The sequence below is a fragment of the Papaver somniferum genome, chromosome 8 (assembly GCF_003573695.1).
Source record: "Papaver somniferum cultivar HN1 chromosome 8, ASM357369v1, whole genome shotgun sequence".
NCBI lineage: Eukaryota > Viridiplantae > Streptophyta > Magnoliopsida > Ranunculales > Papaveraceae > Papaver > Papaver somniferum.
In genome coordinates, this window is record NC_039365.1 from 2,422,594 (window position 1) to 2,446,994 (window position 24,401).

Below are 24,401 nucleotides of genomic sequence, written 5' to 3' on the forward strand. Positions count from 1 at the left end.
TCTACCGTTTTACCACTCCTAAGGGTTGTGACAGAATTCACTTGATTAAATGGTTTTGCACCTACTTCATGAACTCCTCTAGGGTTGGGGGTAGTCTGACTATGGAGCCTTCCGTTATCTCTCTCACTTAAGGTCTTATCTATTTGGCCGACTTGAAGTTCTAGCTTAGCAAGGCTCTGAGCATTAGTTTGAAAGTTCTGCTTGGTTTCCTGCTGAAAACTAATTTGGCTCTGTGCTAACATATCCTGAGTTTTTGCTAACGTCTTAATAGATTCCTCTAAGCTAGTCGTTTTATTTTCTAGGCCTGATGAATTCTTAGTGTAACCAAAATCTGGGGGAGCATTAGAATTACTAAACTGACCTAGACTCTGGCCCTTATACCATGAAAGGTTCGGATGGTTTCTCCAACCAGGACTATAGGTTTCTGAATATGGGTCAAACTTCTGACGATTATCAAACCTAGTGTTATTTTAGAGAGCATTGGCTTTCTATTCAGTATTATGGCCTTCCCAAAAAGGCTCTATTCTACCACTAGTATGACCCAATTCTAAGGCTTCTAACCTTTTTGCTATAGCAGCAATTTTGGCATCTGATTCATAGCCTCCTTATACCCTATTAACATTTCCTCTACCTAGAAGCATTATTTTCTTGGGTTCCCTACTATATTCCCATTGCTGGGTCTTTTCGGCGATTTCATTCAAAAATTTCATCGCCGCATCAACAGTTTGGTTTTCAAAACCACCAGTGCATAGAGACTCAACCATGGTTGTTGTCGAATAATCTAAACCCTCATAAAGGATTTGAACTAGCCTAACCTTTTCTAAACCATGATAAGGACATTGGGCTAATAAGTCATTGAACCTTTCCAAATACCTATACAAAGACTCTCCCTCCTATTGAGAAAATGTGCAGATTTGCGTCCTAATAGACGATGTTTTGTGCCTAGGGAAAAACTTTTTCAAAAAGGCAGATGTAAGTTGTTCATATGTTTTGATTGATTCGAAAGCCAAACTATACATCCACGACTTGGCTTTATCTTTTAAGGAAAAGGGGAATAACCTGAGTTTCAAAGCATCATCATCAAGGATTCTAATTTTTAGGGTACTACAAATTTTCTCAAAGTCCCTAACATGGAAGTATGGGTTTTCATTTTCTTTCCCTAAAAAGATTGGAGCATCTGTAGGGTCCCAGGACTAAGTTCATAATTTGCTTCAGTTTCAGCTAACCTGATACAGGAGGGACGAGTAGTCCTAGTAGGGTTCAACAAAGCTTTTAAAGTTGCCATTTCTAGCACTATCGAAATACTTTGGATTCTATGCAATCACAAAACAAGGCTGACTCAACCAAATCAAACCTAATTTTCTAGCAAACAAAAAGCATGATGGTTCCACTTAGATTGTTTCTAGACCAGCTTCTATTCTTTCGAAAAGGAACTCGTTACAATCTGAGCAAACCCCTCTGGAATCGATCTGATTCAAAGTAAGTTGAATCGAGGCGAGGGAAGCTCAGTGGAGCTTTGATACCCAAGGCCTCACTGGTTACAAGGCGGCGCAATCACGCATTCAACTCACAGAAACTATCATGAACTTCGAAGTATGCTTAAAAGAGTAACCAATATTTTTCGAACGACTTTCCAATTAAGCTCGTTACCCTATAGGTCTCGTTCTAGTCAAAATTTTAGGCTTAGGTTCGCGTTTGGTTTCGTTTTCCTAAGGCGGGCAAGAAGAGAACGACGATGAAATCCGAACCCTTATCTTGTATGGCCAGTCCTTGCCCTTTACTAGGAAATTAAAGCAGCCGTTTTCAAGTCCTCAGCATATATGCAAACGAAGGAATACAGTAAACCCGCTGAAAGGGGATTCGCGGGTGTTTCGAAAAACTTACCTCCCGTACCAGACGGGAGAAGAACCGGTGAAGTCGACTCGGGCCACGACTCATATGTCATGTACGAACCCGAGGGGCCGAGGCGATATCGTAATCACCGTCCTTCTCTGCACACAGTTTTTATTTAAACCAACCCTTCCGTAGGGTTTAAAAATAATACTTTCCCAGTCCAAAAATAAAGTCCAAAAAGTGTCCAAAAATAAAAAGAAAAATTACAAAAAATAAAACCCTATTTACAGTTTCTAAAAATAAAACAAAATAACTATATACAAAATCTTCTTCTTCACTCCTTATGGATTCCTCTCTTCATTCCTTCTTTGGCGATGCTTTCCTTTTATAGTACTTTTTTCTTTCCTTGTAGCTTCGCTCCAATCTGAAAAGAATCGAAAAATACCAAAGGCGTAAAAGAGAACAAAAATTCTAAAAGAAATAAAATAAATCTGAAACCTAAAACCTAATACAAATCCGCGTCGGCGGCGCCAAAAATTGATGGGGTTTTTTATGTTGTTGTAGATAGTGGTAAAAGATTGTCGTTCACTCAGACTTGTGAAGATTTTTTTTATACCTAAATTAAAATAAAAACTCAAGATGAAGATGATGTTGTTATCAATATTAAAAGAACACTGAGGCTAAGATTCCACTATTTTCCAAGTTCAAAGTGATTTAAATCCAATATTTATATTTATTCAATTTTTTCGTTTAATTTGATTCTAAGATGTTGCAACAAGTAGATTTTTAAAATAACAAGTGTAAATCAAAAACATGGGATATCAAAAACCTAAGTCCAAGCATATACCATCAATGGAAATCACAATTGTTGAATAAAAATCATTAAAACAATTCTCAAACAAGGCAAATAATCATATAAATAATTGTAATAAATAAGATAAATAGAAAATACCACTCTTTATTGGAAAATATAGCTTCCTCTATCGCCTCATCAATTGGTTTTAGCTCCTCATATCAAAAACATTTTCAAAATATTTTTCCATTGCTCAAAAGGTGTTTTCAAAAGGTGAAGAGACTCAAAGGGAGTAAAATAGTTCAATCGCAACGTTTATGTGTGTTGCAGATCGACTGTTACAAGAGAAACAGAAGGAATAAGATTGCTATACTAACGATAGAAGTGAAGTGCTGTAGAACAACGACAGTCTTCTGCGACAGTTGGGCATGGGTTGATGTTCTTCGTGTTCTTCAGCAGCACCAGCAGAACAGCTTTCCTGCAACTCGTGATTTTTGTCTCCTCTGGTTCTCTAAACTACCCCAAACTGTTCGTAACCCTTTTATGACCTATCCGAACTCCTTTTATACTGCTCAGAAACCTAAAAATTCCGATAAAAATTCCCTCTTTCTTTTCGTGCAAGTCATGGGAATAATCTTCTCTGCCGACTTGTTTACGCGTTTCCGAGCTTTCCAAATCATCCCAAACTCTCTATTAGGTAAGTAGCTATCTCCGAAAAGATTATCTCCGGTTTAATCTCCCTGAAACTTCAAAAATCAGGTTAGCAGAGACCCGTGTGTAACTTCACCTCTGTTTTGCTCCAACTCGAGTTCTAGCCCAATTCAATCCATTCCAGCGCTCATACCAAGCCTATTATGCTAAATCACGTCCAGCCCAACAAATTCCCGCAATTGAATCTCCCTAAAACAGCCTAGAAATCCAACTCTAACTCTGGTATGCAAACTGGTTTTTTCCCGCCAATTTTTTCTTTTGAATTTTGAGAAGAAAGTGGTCTCCCCCTATCCAGAGTGGGGGTGCGAATAGTAGATGCCACGCAGGTATGCCCCTTAGTAATTAGGTTGCCCCTTATCCATGGTGAAAGTCCGAATAGCAAATGTCCTCCGGGGGTGCCCCGCACAACTTTTCGAACCGATTTTTCCAAAAATACCTACACACACACATAAAACACCGTAATAAGTACAAAAATGAGCACTATCAATTATAGAATCGAGACAAATTAGACACAAAAATGTGTCTATCAATGATTTAATCACGATGAAGATCATTAAAAAAAACTAAATCTATTATCATCTCCTCATCCTTCTTTTCTCATTCATAAATTGTGATAAAGATGATGATCATAGTTTCATCACGGTGAGAGCGATGATCATAAAGAAAACCCAAAATTGTTATCTTTTCTTTCTCCTTCTCATTCATAGATCATAATAAAGATGGTCATCATCATAAAAAGAAAAAACTAAGAAAACCCACCTTTTAATTTTGCTTTTAAATGATTAAAAAATATGATTCTATGCATTTCGGGTAAAAAAAAAGAAGTTTCTGAATGTGTTTACGGCTGGGAGTTCTTAGATTGCCAGTTGAAAGTAAATGTTTCGGCTTGGTTATCCCAACCGAAATTAGTTTTCTGATCTTTTTGGATTTCTAGAATCAGTTACGGCTAGGAAAACTCAGCCGAAAATGTTGTTACGGCTATGAAAACCCATCCAAAACTGCAGTTACGGCCGGGAAAACCCAGCCTTAACTGGTTCTAAAAACAAAAAAGATCAGAAAAATGATTTCAGCTAGGAGTTCTTTATTTCCATGCCGTAAATAAAAAATACGTCTTGGAACACCATCGTTTCCCAACCGTTTTTTCGTTTTACGGTTGGGTCGACAAATTACCCCAGCCGTAACTACACTTACGGCTAGATTTTCTCAGCCGTAATTGGTTCTGAAAACTTTAAAAAAAAAAGAAAATCGAAAAATCTTTCGGTTGGGAAAACCAAGCCGAAATATGGACTCTGGTTGGGTGACTATCCCAACCGTAATCTTGATTCATGGTTGGGTATCTAAGAACTCCCGGCCGTAAACATCTTCAGAAACTTTTATTTTTACCTGAAAAATTCATCGAGTTGGATGTTTATAACCATTTAAAACAAAAATAAATGGTGGATTTTCTTAGTTTTTTCCTTTTATGATGATCATCATCTTTATCATGATCTTTGAATGAGAAAGAGAATGAGAAGAAAATAGTTTTGGGATTTTTTTATGATCATCATCCTCATCATAATGAAATTATGCTCATCATCTTCATCATAATCATGAATGAGATAGAAGGATGAGAGAAGATAATAGATTTTTAGTTTTTTTTTATGATCTTCATCATGATCATCATCTTCATTATGATTTTTCAATGAAAAGAGAAGGAAAAGGTGAAGAGTATAGATTTAGAATTTTTTTTTTAATGAAATTTAGGTAAGGGTAATAGACATTAGGATTATGATGTGATAAGGGATAACTTCATTTTACTATTTAATGACCCTAAAAATCCCCCAAAAGACCATTGACTTCAAAGCCCCAGTAATAGAGTTCAAATAAAAACCTAAATCATTTTATTTGGTATCCCCCTTCAAACCCGATCCCTATTTTCATCTCATTTTCTTCTTTATCTTCTTCCATAACTTGTTCATTTCATCGTCAATTGATCGACGATTCCCAAAATCCACGGAGATATCAATCTAAAAGTCAGTATCCGTTTTCATCCAAAATCTTATAACCAAAAACCTAACTCGGCATTAAAAACCCCCATCTCATTTCGATTCCACCCTATTCAAATCCCTCTTTAACCACGTCCCAGCAAAACTTATATCAGTCTCCAATCAAGAACAAACAATAATTTCTCCACTAAAAATTGAAGACCCTAGTCTCAAAATATATGGGTTCATTTTATTGGAATTGGAGGGTGTGGATTATCAGCTCTTGCCAAACTTGCTCTCAATCAAGTAAGACTTGTATTCATTAGTCTTTAGAGAAATGTGTGGAATAGAATTACTCAATTCACAATACACAAACAAAAAATAATGCTAGCCTTTATAAAGCAGGCTATATTCAGTTACAGATAGACAGGCTGGCAATGCCGGCAACACAGTTAACGGAAAATCAAGAAGATAGATGTATTGAGTACGGAATTGTTAACTGATGACGGTAAGCTAACAGAACTAATAATGTTTGTACTATCTCCCCGCAAGCTGAAGTGGTTGAACTTTGAGCTTGTGTATTAAAAATCCAAATATAGCAGCAGATAGACCCTTTGTAAAAACATACGCAACAAGACCATCAGTAGAGACATAATGAATACAAAGAACTTTGGACTGAATGAGTTCACGAATAAAATGAAAGTCAATTGCCACATGCTTCATTCTGCCATGAGGTGTTGGATTAGAGGCCACTGAGATGGAGCTTTTGTTATCACAGCCTAGAGAAGGAGAGGAAGAGATAAACACCCAAATATCTTTAAGTATCCGACACACCCATAATACCGCAGCACCAGTGTGAGCTAAAGATCGATATTCTGCCTCTGTGGAGCTTCTAGCAACAGTGGGTTGCTTCTTTGAAGACCATGAAATAGGATTAGAGCCAAAAAATACACAAAAACCACTAGTTGAACGCCTGTCATCTGGATTGCCTGCCCAATCAGAGTCTAAAAAAGAAGATAGAGCTTGTAAACCTGGTTGCATAATAATGCCATAGTCTAAAGTATGCTTTAAGTATCTCAACACTCTCTTGGATGCAACAAGATGAACATCTGTGGGGTTGCTCATGTGTTGAAAAACTTGGTTTACAACATAGCTAATGTCAGGCCTAGTCCAAGTGACATATTGAAGAGCAACCACTAATGATCTGTAATCTGTAGCATCTGGTAATGGTGTGCCATCATGTTTACTCATTTTTGAATCTGAAATAGCTGGTGTAGTGCAAGGTTTTGCATCCAACATATTTGTTTTCTTGAGTAAGTCTAAGATATACTTGGTTTGACACAGATGCATGGCATTGGAAGATCTCTTAATCTCAAGTCCTAAGAAGTAATGTATTACTGTGAGGCTCCATAATGTATCTTATGTTGAGCATTATACAACCAAGTTGATCCTTTAGCTTAGTTGGTATTCCGTGAGATATGTTATGTCGAGCATATTGAACTAAATTAATCATCTTGTTTGGTTATTTAGTTATTTCTCTGTAAGTTTTCTTATGTCGAGCAAAACAAATGACAATTAAATTTATTACTTCTGTAATTAGTTTGGTTGTGAATTCTAATTAGATTAATTATGGGTTCTCTTGTAATTAATCTAGTTGAGTATTTTCGTGACTCCATAAGGTTTTCTAGTGTTGAGTATATGAAAGGTTAAGATAATCATTTTCTTATAATTAAATTATTCGTAGCTCCGTAAGTTATCTTATGTTGAGCACAATCAATTGAATTGATCACTTTTTGTGTTTAATTTGGTTGTGTATTCCGACTAAATTAATCATGGGTTTACTTGTGATTAATTTGATTGAGTTTTTGGATATAGAAAATCATTCTCATGGTTTTTGGTGTCCAATAAAAATCCTTCTTTTCTTTTGAAATTAAGGTCGCTCGTTGTTGTTCTTTCGGGAATGACATCTAATGGGGGAGATTTCTTTTGAACTTGTGCTTAATGGTCATATCTTGAGGGGTGTATGGCTGTGGAATTTTAAAGGGGTTATCTTGTATCTTTAAACTCCTTGATGAAAGATATTAGCTTCGGCTATATGATTGCATCTAAATTAGATGATATGTATTTTCTTTTAGTCATGAAATGTCTCTTATGGAAATTTCATTATGATCCCATTCTTGTACCTTTGCCAATTTTATTGACAAAAAGGGGGAGAATTAATATGTAGTTCACACTACAAATATATATGGTTTCGGATCATTGTGTAAGGGGGAGTGGTTTCCATGTGAGATGGAGTATTGACTAAGGGGGAGTGATACATATCACCATAGTATTATTGTTGAAGTTGTGATACAATTGGACTTTGACACTGTGTAATAATACTATGACATTGTATAACAATGACCGAGACTGATGTTTTCTCATTGTTATAGCTACGGATATTCAACAACGGTGATGCTAAACTTACAACCTTTGGGATCATTGGAGTACTTGGAAGTGACAAAGATTTCGAGGAATGTTGAAGATTAGACATGTGGAATAAGAGCTGCTAAAGTTTCTTTATTCTTTTTGTATTCCATATGTATTGATAGTTTTGTCGCTAAAATTGACAAAGGGGGAAATTGTTAGAGCATTGCTCGGTCGAACTCGCATGCGTTGCTATCACAAGCATGTTTGTCAATGTTAGTGATCAAAACTATAAGTCTTGATTTCTAGTCTACTATACCTAAGTCTCGGACTAGGATATAAAGTGTAGTTGAGCTCAAGGACTTCATGGCGATTCATCATACACGAAGAAGAACTACTCAAGGAACCGGTGGAACTTATCGACAAAATGGTATGTGAAGACTTGAACTTATCGGTCACTCAAAAAGTCTATCTACTCTATCTCCTACTTCTTGAGACAAAAAGTCGTATGCTATATATAGACTTAGATTATACACATTTGGTATTTCGAGCCGAGTATACGTCGAAGTATGTGTTGGTAAGCGTTTCACTTCGACCATGTTTATCTTTACCTAGTGACGAAAGTCATGATATGTTTCAATCACTTTGAAAATTGCTTTGACGAGAAAAGGTGTAACAAATATATAACGTCCTCTAAGAATGTTTCCATGGTTGGAATGAAAGTTTAGATTACATAACCAATGATGGACATAAGTATTGTTGTGGAAACACATATGTGCATAAGTCCTATCCCTTGAACCAAAGTTTGCGAACTTTGTTGATAAAGATAAACCGGAAGAATGGCTTGTTACCAAGTCCGCGAACTTCTCATCCCGAGAAATTCTGCTGAGTTAAAAAACTTGTTACGTGAGTACCAGTCCGCGAACCCAGTCCGCGAACCGGCGGAAAGTCTTTGCCGATATTTTCTGCTGGAGTTTGTAAACTCCGCCCGGTTGCTTAAGTCCGCGAACCTAGTGTGCGAACTTAAGAAGGTTATATATCTGAAGATGATTTCTGAACTTAAACTTATAAAGACTAAGGAATGAAATTTGCAAACCGTGGATATAAAGTTCATGAACGATTCGAGTGAATCAAATCATCTTTGCTTGAATTGTGTCTTGTGTAGTACATAAGATTTCCTTTCAATTGAACAACTCTCTAACTAGTTCATTTGAGTCATTTGAACTAGTTATGGTGAAGAAGAATATGGTTGGTATGAAATGCTCATATGGCTAACCTTTTGGTTAACTATTGTTGAACCAACAATGTACACATTTGGGTACGGTTAACAAACCTAGAAGTGTGCATTTCATTTGTGTATAACAAGATAAGTTTTCGATCTAACGGTTGAGAAATATTAGCTTGAATCTAAATCAGGTTTTCATCTAACGGTGGATATTGTTTTCTTTGTGACCAAGGAGAAATATTGATCTGAAAGACTATATAAGGGGACATCTAGCAACTCTGCAAAACTAATACCCACACCTCACGTGTGATACTAGTTTGCGTGCTAGAGTCGTTTCTCCTTTAACCTTTGGTTTTCTTTTTCTAAAACCAGGTTAACGATTTAAAGACTTCATTTGGATTGTGAAGCCAGGCCGATACTATTTTTATCGTAGTTGTGTGATCTGATTTTGTATCTTCTATCGTACGAGTACAATCAGATTGATTGGCTTGAGATTAATATCTCTGATAGGCAAGATATAAAAAGTAGTCACAAACATCTTCGTCTCATTGTTTACAATTCCGCAACATCTTGTTTCGCTACCATACGATTAAGATTGTTGTGAGGTGATTGATTTATCTAGGCTGTTCTTCTGGAATATAAGACCGGATTATCAATTGGTTCATGTTCTCCTTAATTATTATCAAAATAAGGAACAAAAACTTTAGGGTTTATCTGTGGGAGACAGATTGATCATTTGATAGACTTGTCTGTGGGAGACAGATTTGTTTATTGTCAAAGACTGCGATTTTGGATCGTAGCAACTCTTAGTTGTGGGTGAGATCAACTAAGGGAATCAAGTGCGAAGTATCCTGCTGGGATCAGAGGCGTAGGAGCATAAATGTACCTTGGATCAGTGGGAGATTGATTGGGGTTCAACTACAGTCCATTCTGAAGTTTGCTTGGAGTAGGCTAGTGTCTGTAGCGTCTTAATACAGTGTGTGTTCAATTTGGACGAGGTCCCGGGGTTTTTCTGCATTTGCGGTTTCCTCGTTAACAAAATTTCTGGTATTTGTGTTATTTCTACTTCCGCATTATATTGTTTTATCTTTATAATTGAAATAATACAGGTTGTGTGTTAGATCATCAATTAGAGTAATCCAACCTTTGATTGTTGATTGTCATTGATTGATCCTTGGATATTGGTCTTTGGTACCATCCAAGTTATTCCATGTGTTTGATTAAAGACTCGCTGATTTCTATTAGATTGAGTAAATCAAAACAAAAGAGAGATATTAAACCCTTGAGATATTTTTACCTAGATTGAGTCTGACTGTCTAGTTGATTCTCTAGAAAGTATTTCGGAGTTAGTCCATACATATTGCTAAGAGAAATATTGGTTGGTGTTGTAAGACACCCGCTTTTTCAAATATGATATCATCAAATAATTACTCCGAATTCTTGGTTTTGTACCAAATTTATAAAAACACATAGAGGATTGTTCAACCTGACATGATCAAGTCAGATGGATGCCTGAATATGTTCCCAACCACATTTATTGTGTAAATGAAATACGAGTCCTTCAAGGACTACCACGCTAAAAGCATCATACATGGAGAACAAAAAAAAATTATTGAATCAATCCTTGAGTCTGAGGAAATATAGAACCCTCAAATCGTTTTGACAACGAACATATTTCTCATACAACACATTATGACTACACCAACCTGTAAGTAATAGGCTTGGAAATTTGAAGGTGTTAAGCCTTGGATCCAAAATCGTGTTAATTGAGAAATTAATCCAATCTAATTTGGATTGTATGCCAACCAATCACATATGTCGATATTTCTCTGCAGAGGGGTTACAAACCACCATCATTTATATAAGTAGCTACTATAAATGAATATTCGACAATTATTAGTTAACTATGATCCCACATGATTTTCAAATATATGCATATCTTGAAAAATTCATAGAATTACTGGTACCAGTGTCCGCAGGCATTATAATCTCATGTCATTCAAATGAAGAGATATGAATATTGAGAATGTGACTCGTATTATGATATAATCTATTGGAGTACTATCTGTAGCCGATATAAAAATGCTACATGCTTTCTAGATGTGATTGGATTTGCCTTTTCAAACGGCATAAGCTTATGGGAAAGCAAAATGAGATATTTTCACGCCTATTTAATACCATCCTTGTTCTATTGATCATGATGGGAGAGAAATTATATAACCTTTAATTTAATTAATGCCAACATCTAATAGCATAGAGTTTCCCCTGGATCTGGCGGAAATTGTAATCTCATATATGAAAACAAGTTTCGTAGAGTATTATCCGATTGAATCAAAGACATATACTCATAATTTCTGGATTTTAACAACACCAGATTGGACAATAGATACTGACTTTAAGAGACAAAAATAAAAAATAAAAACAATTGTCCAAAAAATTGTAGTTTGTACAATTTATACAACAACCATGAATTTTATTGGCTACATCCAGAATATACAAAATAAAATCTCCAATAATTTTGTGACCTATAGGGTCGATGAGATAATCATTTAGAATGAAATTATGGACACATTCTTTGTTAAAGAAAATTATATCAAAAGCGATATAGTCATTACATGGACTAATGATATGGCCTAACAAGCCGGGTGCGCACTCTTTGATCTTTTGTGTCAAACTGTATTCCAACTACAAGTGGAACGGTCAAAATATTGAAGATTATTGCGGTGAGGAAAGATAAAAATTGCTCAATATCCCTCGAGAATGCATCAATTCCATGTTTCGTCGGAGTTTGCAATTGAAAATACCATAGCGATATTTTAACCCTTTAGGATCAATAGGGAAAAACCAAATCTAGTTGGCTCATATGTTTCTTCTTAAGAAAGATAAAGAAATAATATTATTGAATTTAGGAAAATCCATGGTTTCCCGGAAGAAATAGAAACCAACAGTATTGGTAGAAAGAATCAAAACTATATCACAAAATTGGTTAAAAAGACCAAAACCAACAATTCCTGGGTGAAATAGATTTGTGGGATTTGATACTGTTTAAATATCCAAAGATATATAAAATAATTTTCTAATATCCAAAGTGGATATTTTACCCATTTTTTATAACTGATTTTTGTATCCCATGTACTAAAATACCCTTCATTTATTATCTCTCCACCGACAAACCTTTCTTTACTTTAAGGATCGTTACCTCCAACATATGTTATTACTTGTTCATCCATGAACCATAGGAATACCATTTAAGTATAGAGAGGTTATAAGTTAAATTCTCGAATTAGTATGAGCCAATAAAGTAGCTCCAACTACGGAAACATCCTGGAACCGTTTTACAACTACTAATGGACCAACTAGCTCGGTGACTACTTTTTTGAGATATATTTTTTAGTGTTATGTTGCTCATATAAAGTTCCATCAATGGCCACCACGACCCTCTTCTCATGAATCAGGCCCCCCTTATTAACTGGTTCCGTTTTACGAAGAATTACGACTATGCCTGCACCAGCTAAATGTGCTGCTCTTTGGAAAGTAGTATCAATCACCTCTGAAACATTTGTTCTCACGTCCAAGGTGGTCTCTACCTGTTCACAGATTAAAACGTAATAAAATTTGTGTTTATTAGTGATTTGAATTAGACAATTATCAGTTGAGAATTCGATACCAAACAGACAGACAAGAGAATTTACTTTCACTTTTTGCTTAATATTGATCCAACAGTTTCGAGTCCGTATAAATTGTCACTGTGGGTGTCATTTAAATCCTTCGTCAAAACCAGAATACAGATTCCCTTAAGATGACAATTACCAGAGATGAAAATAACCCAATAACCAAGAATGTCTTTTCCGAATTGTTAAAGCTTGGGCTGAATTTTAGGCCAGATGTGTTGGCTTTCTATGTTGGTTGATTTGATTGTATATGAAGTGTTATATACATTAAATAAAAATGATTAATTGACGAGTTTCGACTTGCATATAAACTGTTTGGTAGAATGTCTCAAAGGCATATACAATAGAATTTGAGCTCATTTGTCGAAATTTTAGATTGAATTTCATAATGTACAATTAAATATGGCCTAGTTGTTGCCGAAGAACGTAATGTCGAGTACACAAATTTTACTAATTATATAGAATTTCAACTTTTGTTTTTAGTCTCAAGAGCTACAGAAATTGAGATGGAGGAAAATCATAAATATGAGCAAGCTAAGGCAGATCAAGGGAAGTTTGTACTAGCTAAGATCAAACAGTTAAAGACTCAAGAATTTATTTGAAGCAACAAACAAGTCACTTGGAAGTGGAAATCGAGTCCCTTAGTAAGGAAGTACTTTTAATTATTGTAAGTACAAATGATAATGCTTTTTTTTTTGGTTTAATCAATTTTAGATGCTGTTCATTTTCAATAGTAAAACTTGAATTAGTCCGAGTACATCACGGAATAAACCTGGATGAAACTAGTTTCATCCTACATATTTTGGGCAGGATGAAACTGGTTTCATTATGCATATTCTGAGAAGAAAAAAACAGATTCATCCTGCACAATCTAATGAAAATACATTTTCGTAACGATGATACCACTTTCATCCTGCATATTTTGACAAAAACGTTTTTTTTCATCAGGATGTATCTGGTTTCATCCGGCATATTCTGACAAAATTTTCAATAAATAACAATGTAAGCTAATTTAAGTTAATTTTTTTCATATACATTCATAGACGAATCCGTTTCATCAATGGCATAGAGTTTTACAAACAAAAAACTTAAACTTAAACTACATAAATAGCTTTTTTGTATCAATCTAATACTAAATAATATAATGAAACAACCGTCTTATTTCTCGTTCAACTTCCAACAACTAATTTCAATGTTGAGTATTTCAATACGAGGTCTACTTGTTTTGTGCTCATTTTCTTCCATAGAATTTCTTCGTCTTCAAAGGCGTAACCGTTACTCATCATCCATTGAAGTAGAGAACATACATTCCAGAGTTAGGACTGCAAAATCAAGTCTTTTTTTGGCTTGTATTTTATAAACGAAAAAAAGTACACTAACAAATGTCAACACATGATGAAACCTGAATGAAATTAGGCTCATCTAATGACAACACACGGTGAAACCAGTTTCATCCAATGTAATCACAAGATGGAACCAATTTCATTCAATGGAAACACATGATAAAACCATGAAAAAATATCATAGAGCACACTAACATAAACTACATTGGCTTTTATAGCAGGTTTAACAAAATTCAGAATTGAGAAATGAGTTAATCACATTAAATTAAAATTTCAAAAGCATCATGCCAATAATATCTTTTGGGTTTAACAATACTAAATTAAATAGCTTGTCATGAGAGTATGTAACAATAACATATGATGTCCCAAGATTTCATCCAGTGGCAACACATGATGAAATCGGTTTCACCCAGACCAATTTTATTTTTTTAGAATATGCAAGATGAAATCGGTTTCATCCAGGTCTAATCAGAGTGTACACTCAAATGGAAAATATTCAACAAAAATGTAAACAAGGATGTTCTCAATTGCATCAGATGTAATACAAGGATATAAACAAATTCAACAAACTAGTATATATCCAAATGCATCAAAAATAAAAATCAAAGCATTACAATTTACATCCACATTTCACATTTATAAATAGGTCTAAAAAAATATGTACATAGGTGCATCAATTTTCTTACTAAAATGAAAGCAATCTGAAATTAAATGTACTCATATAGAAAATTATGATATGAGAACTTACCAATTTGAGTATGTTCTTTATTTTTCATCTCCTGAAATTTATTTGACGCAAAAACCTAATTATTTTGGTTTATGAATTTGAAAATTTTCAATTAAATTAGGACATTTAGATAATTTACAGTGGATGATGGTGACATTAGCACTTCGTCGATGATAGTGTTACAAATACATGATGATATCGATGGTAATGGTGGTGGAGATGGGTGGTGCTGTCTACGATGGTGGCGGAGGAAGATGATTTCGGCGATGGTGGTGGAGATGGTATTAGTGAAATCGTTGATGGTGATGGAGGAAAATCATGTTGTCGATAGGGATGTTGGGGTTTTGTGGTGGTGTAGATGGTGTAGGAAGATGATGTCTATGGCGGAAAAGAAAATCAATGTTTTTGAGAAGAGAAGTTGTGAAATCTCTTTTCGTTTTTGGAGGAAGGTGAAGACTGATAAGGATATAATTGTTTGATTTAAAATGACGTGTCTCTTGTCCATTTCACCCGATACAATTGTTTACCAGTCCATCACAATCAAGTTTGTTGGGTTTCTGTCCATTAACCCATTTTCTGAAACTATATTGGCATCTCATATAACCGTTAGAGAAAACCAACACCAGTTAGTTTGTTCGATTCATGAAAATCGTATCGACGACGAAAAAAAATGGTGTCATGTTAGTCATCGCATTGGAATAATCCACTTTGTGGTTAAACAGATGGTTTCTTGTAAACGGATAGAAACCAGATAAAAAATAAAAAATCACATGATCTTCCTCCAATGGACGAAGATACCAAACTTGATTGGTCGTAGGTTTTTCAACCATGCACGTGATTAATTACTGTAAAAATAATTAAATTGCGATAACACCAAATTTTGGTGATTACATTTCAACAGGCAAATAGAAACTGTAAACCATCTTTTGATGGATTTTTATTTTTTCTTTTTCTTTTCTTTATAACAAAAAGAAATTAGAGAAAAGAAGGGAATCAAATTTGCTCCCAAAATAGATTTTCCATATACTAATATAATTTTATATGTGGTAAATAGAAAAAAATAATCAAAATAAAATAATAATGATTAATTTACCGTCAAATCTTTGCTGTGTAAATATTAACAGCGGCACCTTTGGATTATCCATCAATCAATGTAGTTAATTAGGATGAGAGAAAGCCCGATGTAGTTTTGTCCTTGATGTACAAAACATCCAAAGATTATCAAACCTACACAACAGATTAATAAAATAATGTTAAACATATTGATTGAGAAACCTAGCCGCATAATCTTTTAGTGCACACATAACGTCTGTTGCCTCTGGTCTATTTTTGATTAGACCTCCTTGTAACCTTCCATGTTGAATGATAACATAGAATGCAAAAGAAAGAAAAAAAAAAACGAATCAATAAGCTATCAGCCTATCGCATAATAAAACAAACGCTTAAAAAGAATAATAAAGAATATCATGATAAAAAGAGCGGTGAATCCGTTCAGCGTACAGCGTGCTAACCAGGGGCGGAGCTAGAAGCTTCACTTTGGGCAAGCAAAATATTATTAGGGGTGCAAAATAGAAAACATAGGCTTGGGAGACCAAAATGTTGGAAATTATAGGCTTGAAGCTACTTTGGGAGGGTGGGCAATTGCACACCCTTGCACTACACTAGCTCCGCCTCTGGTGCTGACAACGTACTGTGAAATAGAAGAAGACGTAAAAGTAGAAGGAAAGAAGAAACATAATTCCATTCATATGTGTATTGTAGACAAACATTAGAGCCTCTATATATAGGGCTAGATATAAGGGAATCCCAATAATAAACGAGATTTACTCTAGATATTCTTAACATAATTACACGTTTATAACAGAATCCATCACTTTTGCAGCTGAAAAAGCTCGGTGCCGGCATGGACGTGGTATTAATACCATTCCGGAAGCAGACTGCAAGACAACGTCTCGTAGAAATTTTTCTGGTTTTGAAATTCAAAACCTATTCTGTTTTGAATTTTTTCTGGTTTTCATCACTTCCGGCACAGTTAGTTAATTCTCGAACATGCAAACACTGTTTTCCGGCATAGTCTGTTGCTTAAATTTCTATGCCGGCGCGATGTAAAGTATCCAGAGAATTGATTTTTTTTTTCACTTGATTACCGGCATTGATAGATTTCTATCGAGCATGCCGGCATTTAGTTACGACGTTGAAGGTTAGTTACCAAGCATGCCAGCACCGTTTGCTGACATGGTTTTCATCAATTCCGGCACCGGCGATGTAAAAAATTTATTTCCGGCATGGGCTTCATCACTACCGGAATGGTCTTCATTTCTACCGACATGTCTTCATCACTACCGGCATGGTCTTCATCACTTCCGGCATGGTATTCATCAATTCCAGCATGGTCTTCATCACTACCGGCATGGTTTTCATCACTTCCTAATGTAAAAAAAAATCGTTTTCAAAGTGAGGAGACGACAGAGAAAGAGAGAATTTGAAAGGGAGTGGGGAAATTTTAGAGTTTGAAAGGGAATGGGGAATATTTGGGTTTCAAATCCCTAACCTTAAAAGAGATTAATAAGAAGTTGATATGGAAATGGGGGATATTGATTTTGTTTTTTGATTTTAAGTTTTTAGATTTTTATTTTGAGGGAAGGGTATTTTAGTACTTTCATATCCAAAAATCACCCTTAATAAACACTACTGGTTGGGGAAAATAATCTATATCCCCAATTGATTTTTATATCTCAATCGCGCGTTCAAACAAATCCCTTGCCGAAGAATTAAAATTTCCAAATAAAATACCATGAGTCGAGTCCATTACAAATGCTGACTCTAACATTAAACAATCCTCGATAAACTAGGATTGTTAGGGGGAATCATTTTTACTAGAAGGAAACCTGACTTTGGTTTAACTATGAATTAACATTAGGTGGCTTTGAAAAAAAAATAAAAAAATAGCTTTTCCCGTATTTATAATTATCCTGGTTAAATTGGGGTCTATTGTGATTAATTTTGGCCTACACTAAAAAATAAAAAGGATCATTAAGAAATAATATCTAGAAACCACTTACCCTCCTATTTATGTTAATGGCTAATATGCCCTAATTCATTAGTGATGATTAATTAAGTTAGTATTAGTTAAATTAATTAGTGTTTGAGTTCGATTTGAATTAGAGTAGAAATTTATTTCCTCTTTTAAGGTTTGGAGGGAAAGAAGAAGTAGAGGGAAAAAAGAAAAACTAGGGTTTGTGATTTTCTTAACAAAAATGAAACTTTATAGTGATGATGAAGACTCTAGTAGTGATGAAGAAGTGGGTGCATTTGATAGTTTTGATTTCGATCCTACCGAATTGGATAATTTGTTGAATGAAGAAAAGAATGTCAACCAAAGAATGCTTGAGGATATTATTCAAGCACAAGAACTAGAGCTGGCAAACGGGCGGGCCGGGGCTTGCCCGTTGCGGGTTCCACGGGTTCGGGTTAATACGGGTTGAAACCCGCGGGTTGAAATTCTTCACGGGTTGTCATTTCTTCAACCCGTACCCGTAACGGGTTTAACCCGCGGGTTCACGGGTTAGCCCGCCCGTTCAACAACCCTTGTACGCAGTTCAACTTCTTCGCAGCTGAGCTTGTCATGGTGATGAAAAGGTCATTCAGACGTAGATTGTGATCGTGATGATGGGAGCTGTGTTTCGTTAACAGGGAAGGTTCCGTGGTGATCGATGCTAGTGCTAATCAATTTTCCTTAGTAAGGGGTAACCAACTTACTAAGAAATTCCAGATCAAGGGTACGAGTGTGAGCGCAAAACAGCAAAATACCATCATTTAACAAACAGAATTATATTAAGAAACAAAATTTCAAACTTCAAACCGCTGCACAAGAGACTAGAAGAACCACGACCACCAAGATAAAGAATCCCAGGCTTCTCAATCTCAACAGCAGCTGTACACTACTAATGGTGTGGAAGAACTGGAAAATAAAACCTAACATAATAGTCATTCAAGTTCTACTAGTGGTGTAGAACCACAGCAAAATAACACCTAACATAATAGTCATATAGGTTCAAGATCTTCTTCCTCGCTACTAGCACTTCCAGAAAACACAACCCAAAAGAAAAATCATGTATAATAAACTGACACCATATACTAAACACATCCTCCTCCCAGACACCATCATCAGCACTGGTTGATCAAGCCCTTTCTCCTCTGATCCTCCTAGCAAGTTGAATATCCTTGGGCATGATAGTGACACGCTTTGCGTGGATGGCACACAAGTTAGTGTCCTCAAACAAACCAACCAAGTAGGCTTCAGCTGCTTCTTGCAATGCCAACACAGCGTGACTCTGGAAACGCAAATCAGTCTGCAGAAAGCAAACACACAGTCCACATTCAATCAGTATCAGTATATTCTATCTTTGTTTAACTTAATAAACCAATTCAATCAAATTAAGCATTCAACAACAGTGTACAAAGTCTCTATACCTTGAAGTCCTGGGCAATTTCACGAACAAGTCTCTGGAATGGAAGTTTTCTTAAAAACACAAATAGAAAGTATCAAATCCTAATCAATGTTTCTGCAGACAATTTCTTGTGTACAGTGGAGATGGCTTAGTCACTAGTTACGGAGCTGTTAAACGGACTGAGTTGGGTTTGCTATTTCATACATCTGATGGAGGAGATGATTAATGGTTTGTAGAGCTCGAGACGGTGGATGCTGGTATTGTTGACAGGCTCGAGTGAACAGAGTGATGGATATTTGCAAGGAGTACGTGATGGAAAGACTGTGATATTTGCTGGTGTTGTGAAAAAGAAACCGAGTTCACGGGTTCCCGCGGGTTCACGGGCCGGGACGGGTTAACCCGTTTACTCACAAGCCGACATTTCTCCAACCCGAACCCGGCTTGTTTTGAAACAAGCCGAGCCGGGTTCGGGTTTTCACGGGTCGGGCAAGAGTTAACCCGCGGGTTTTGGCTTGTTTGCCAGCTCTAACAAGAACAATATCGTCAGGAAGAAGAAGGTGATGATGCTTCTAATAAACAGGTATGAGTTGTAACGAACTACAAACATGTATTTGCACGTCTCGATCGCCAAAAAGGGAAAAAAATCAACTTTTTTTTCCAGAATCGGTTTATTCGATATCACAACATAAACTGATTCTGGGTAAAATCCCCAAATTGGGTATCATAATTGGTTGTTGTTAATCACCATATAATCCGATTGTAGCAAATATTTGGCGCGATGGGTACGTGACCAAAATCGGTTTATGTTGGTGATGTGCATATGTCTATTCCTTCACTTGGATTTTCCATATAAATTCACGGAGTTCAGAATCAGTTCACTTACGTATATATTTAATCCGATTGTGGAGACGAAATGATACAGAAAAAAAGATTACCAAAATCGGATTACATGTTATGCAAGGTGAACCGATTGTGAAATATGGAAATTTTTCTCTGAAATCAGCATGTCCTTAATCGGACTTTATAACTGCTCATATAATCCGATTCTTGTCAATCGGTTGTCTCGATTGTGACACATAAACCAAATCTAAATCCTACACCTTTTGATATATTTTGTAGATTGCTGTGGTGTTTGACGAAGATCAGCCCAAACCCGTATCTTTGCGGGGTGTCGATACCTCTGCACTTTCACCGATTTGGAATGTGTTAGAGCATTGCTCGGTTGAACCCACCAAGTGTTGGTATGTCAAGTTTGGTTGTCATATTTTAGTGAACTAAAAATCATTTAAAGAGTCGCTTGATTATTTACTAGAGTCAACTTCGTATAGTTTAGCTAGAAAGTTACTAGGATATGAGACTTACAAGTATTACGTGAAGACTTGAAGAATGTGAAGAAGTAAAGTGCTACAACGACGACATCATCCTTCCTCTTGAGGTTAGTAATATTTGACTTGAACTATTTCATTCCTAACATATCTTTCAAGTCGTGCATATTGAAAACATAACTGCAAAGCTGTGAATGATTATACTCTAGTTAGACATAGTATTAAGGAATTACAATACGAAGTATAACGTCTATCTTTTGAAATTCGTATATAAAACATTGACATAATCATATGAATGCTATTGTGATTATGTATGTGTATGGCTGAAGATTTCGTCCTAGGAAACAATGTTTTACATTCGTTTATAGGAAGTACAATTCATAAACTTGTTTTATGAATCGAAAGGGAAATCGCTAGGCTTATTGGTATTGTTATTCATTGCAAATCGTTTTAAAGACTTCTTTGGGACTGGGAAGCTCTACGAGTACCGCTGGTGGTAAACTAGATAATTGCAGTTTATTATTAGTTTTCGATTGATTTGATTGATTAATGGTTGTTGAACTTTGATTGCACCTAGTTTGTTTATGCTTGAGAATATTCTCTTATGATATAAGATTCACTCAAACTAGATCGAACTATCGACATGGATATTTAGACTGTTTGTAGATCTAAAGACGTCTTGTGATAATCCATTGTTAACAGACTCCGCTCTGTGTGTGATTGATAACAAAAGATTTAAGTTGCTTGTGTGCAGATGTTTGTTGAAGATCTAAGAAGATTTGAAGACGAAGAAGATTTCTTATTTGGGTTCATAATCTTTGGTGTACAAAACTTGATCGGCTGGGGATCCAACTATAATCGGTTTATCTTTTTGATAACCTTGATTGATTAGTTGAGTAGATCGGCATCAATACAATTCTTTATGATTCAAAGTATTGATAGCATAATCTAAACAATTAATTTGGTAATTGTTGATAGATTGATCTAAGAATCTGACAAAGGAGTTTATTTGGATAAACGGAAGAGCCTTTTGTCGAACTCATATCACGTTATTTGAAAAGATTTGTTACCGAACAGATTTGTTGTTCCTTTACTGTTTGGAATACGAACCAAAGGAATTGTTCCAAGTGCGTGGCTTATTGCAAGTGGGGGCGCAGGGATACAGATAGAACTAGGTGAACTATAGGTTTAGTTTCTTGGTCTCAACTATACAAAGTTGGTTTAGATTTTGTATAGAGGCTTAATCTTGAGAGTATTCAATTCTGGACAAGGTCTCGGGGTTTTTCTGCATTTTCGATTTCCTCGTTAACAAAATCTTGTTGTGTCTTTTACTCTATTTTCGTAATTATGATTGTTTTATTATAATTAGAAGTAAAATACACAAACGTTAATTCCTATTTACTTGATAGCAATCCTATTGTGTTTGATTAAGTCCGAACCTATTATCAAGTAATCATACTTCGTTGTTGTGTTGTATCGATCTTGTATCCATAGTCAATCACACAAGTTATCTTGTTGTCGTATTGTCTCGATCTCGTATCCATAGACGATCAGACGAAGTGTGAACCGATTAGTTTTTTGTCTCGACTCAGTCCATAGACAATCACTTTTGGAGAATGAACTTATAGGTGGAAAAGTTTTATATTGAGGTATATTTGGGTACCCTCGCCTTTTCAGAATGGAAAGAAAGAAACGATGCAAAGCAATGGTTTATAGACAAGGGCATAAAGATCAAATGTGCATTTGTTTTAGGTCATCGTTCAAAAAAAAAGATCGTTTGGAACTTGTTTATGAGAGAGGTGTAAAGCAAGAAAGTCACTGGGCAAAGGACAGACCGTACGAGAAGAAAACGACAAGGGAATACATTACTAATCAAAGAAGTATGGTTGCCCGTTTAAGATTATAGTTAATATACCCATTAGAACCAACGGTAAGGTATAGAAGCTCGAGAAAGTGATGAATAGTTGTCATAATTGGACACCCGACCGCTTGTGGGTTGAAACCACATCAATTGGAAACGGTAAGGTCGATGAAAGCGTGTAAACCAAGTGACATACTTAGGAAGATTATGGAGGATGATAAGGATAACTTTTCCACTTTGAGGAAAATTTTCACGGCAAGAGCAGCCGTTAAGAAGAGGGAATGGGATGGTAGAGTGGTGATGGAACAATCTCAGTGGTTAGCCGATCAATACGGATACACAATGAGGAAGCAGGTATTGGAAGGAAAAGTGACTCTTATTTTCTTGGCGCATCCGGAGATGATCAAGTTGGCCCAATGCTTCTATCAAATTTTGTTAATAGATTGTACGTACAAGACCAATAAGTACACCATGCCGTTGTTAAACATAGCTTGCCATACTTCCGACAAGCAAACTTTCACGGTAGCATGGGGGTTTATGGATCGGGAGAATGATGTGAGTTTTATTTGGATGCTAAAGACCTTGAAGGAGATATACTGTGGCGATCAAACTCCGAGAATCATAGTAACGGATAAGGACCAAGCAATAATGAATGCCATATGAGTGTTTTTTCCGGACGCTAAGCATTTTCTTTGCACATGGCACATACAATATAATTTTAGAAGTAATTGTAGGGTCCATATCCAAGTGCGAAAGCCACAAAAAGGTACCGCTCTTGAAAAGGAGGAAGATGAGCGTCTTCAAAACTAACTCCGAGACAACGAGAGGAGGACAAGAAGAAAAGAAAATCAGAGTATGAATCGAATGGGTTACTATGGAAGACTTTTCAACATCATTGGGATTACGAGAAATGTGTGGTTTATTGCTTGAAGGAATTGTTGGATCCGTACAAGGAAACATTTGTCTATGCTTACATCTACCTACACATGTATTACAAGAATAAGGCGAAAATTATCGCGGAAGGATATCATGGACGTTTGAAGAGCTTGCTCCGAGGGATCCAAAACCGCGTGGTTACGGTACAACAAGCCATCCATGAGTACACCAAGTCCGATATCGTCAGGATAACCGCGCAAATGGAAGAGAGTAGGATGAAAATCATCACAAGCTACAAGGATTACCATTGGTTGATTAGACGTTTAAACTATAGGGTGTCTCACTGGGAAATCATTTCTATGATGAAGGATTACAAATATTATGTGGAAAAGGAGATGGGGAGAAGGAGAATTGTATATTCATATATGACGATGACGGCCTTGGGATTTCCATGTCGTCACATGATTGCGAAGTACCAACAAGGAATTCCTTTTGAAGTCATTGATCCGTTTTGGAAGCAATTAACTTTCAAACCACCCCCAATCGAAGAACTGTGGACACGGATATTGGAAGAGAAATCATCGAGAAATTCGCAAAAAAGGATGGCTTGGCACGAAAAGTTTTGATGCACGACTTAAAACTAGCCACTAACCCTCATATGGTACCGGTCGGATAACCAATGGTGCTACCGCCGACGGGTGGACCACCTACCAACATGGATAGGAAGGAAGAAAGGAAATAGTATAAGGTTGCAATGAGTACCGGAAAAAACCCATTATTGAGTCATAAAAGAGACTTTTCTCATCACGAGTATGAAGACGCTAAATATGAAGAAGCGCAAGTTCCAAAGAAAAGGGGTCTACCAAAGATGAGGGAAAGTGCGACAAGTAGCGCACAAGCCAAGATAAATGTTCCAAACGTTCCTTCAAAAATTGAGGATGAAGAGGCACCGACTAAGAGGAAAATGGGTCGACCAAAGAAGGGAGAAAGAGGGACAAGTAGCGCACATATGGTCCTTTCAAATGATCCAATCGCTCATTCGCAACATGAGGATCCAATCGATCCTTCTCAAGAAAGTCAAGCGCCAACAATAAACGATGAGCCAAATGATCTAATCGTTCCTTCTCAAGAGAGCCAAGCGAGTACAACACGAGTATCAAGGATACGCGCATGGAATGGACAAGCAAGAAAAATGGGTTCTATGGTGACTCTAAG

The 24,401-nt window shown here is 36.2% G+C and overlaps 1 protein-coding gene across 1 annotated transcript; it reads right to left on the bottom strand.

Moving 5' to 3' along the window:
- Positions 1-18,635: 18,635 nt before the first annotated feature.
- Positions 18,636-19,209, bottom strand: LOC113304910 (histone H3.3-like; the record flags this gene model as incomplete). Its single annotated transcript, XM_026554030.1, has 2 exons — positions 18,636-19,025; positions 19,147-19,209. Coding segments are annotated over 2 exons (234 nt in total), but the record flags the coding sequence as incomplete, so codon positions are not given.
- Positions 19,210-24,401: the final 5,192 nt, after the last annotated feature.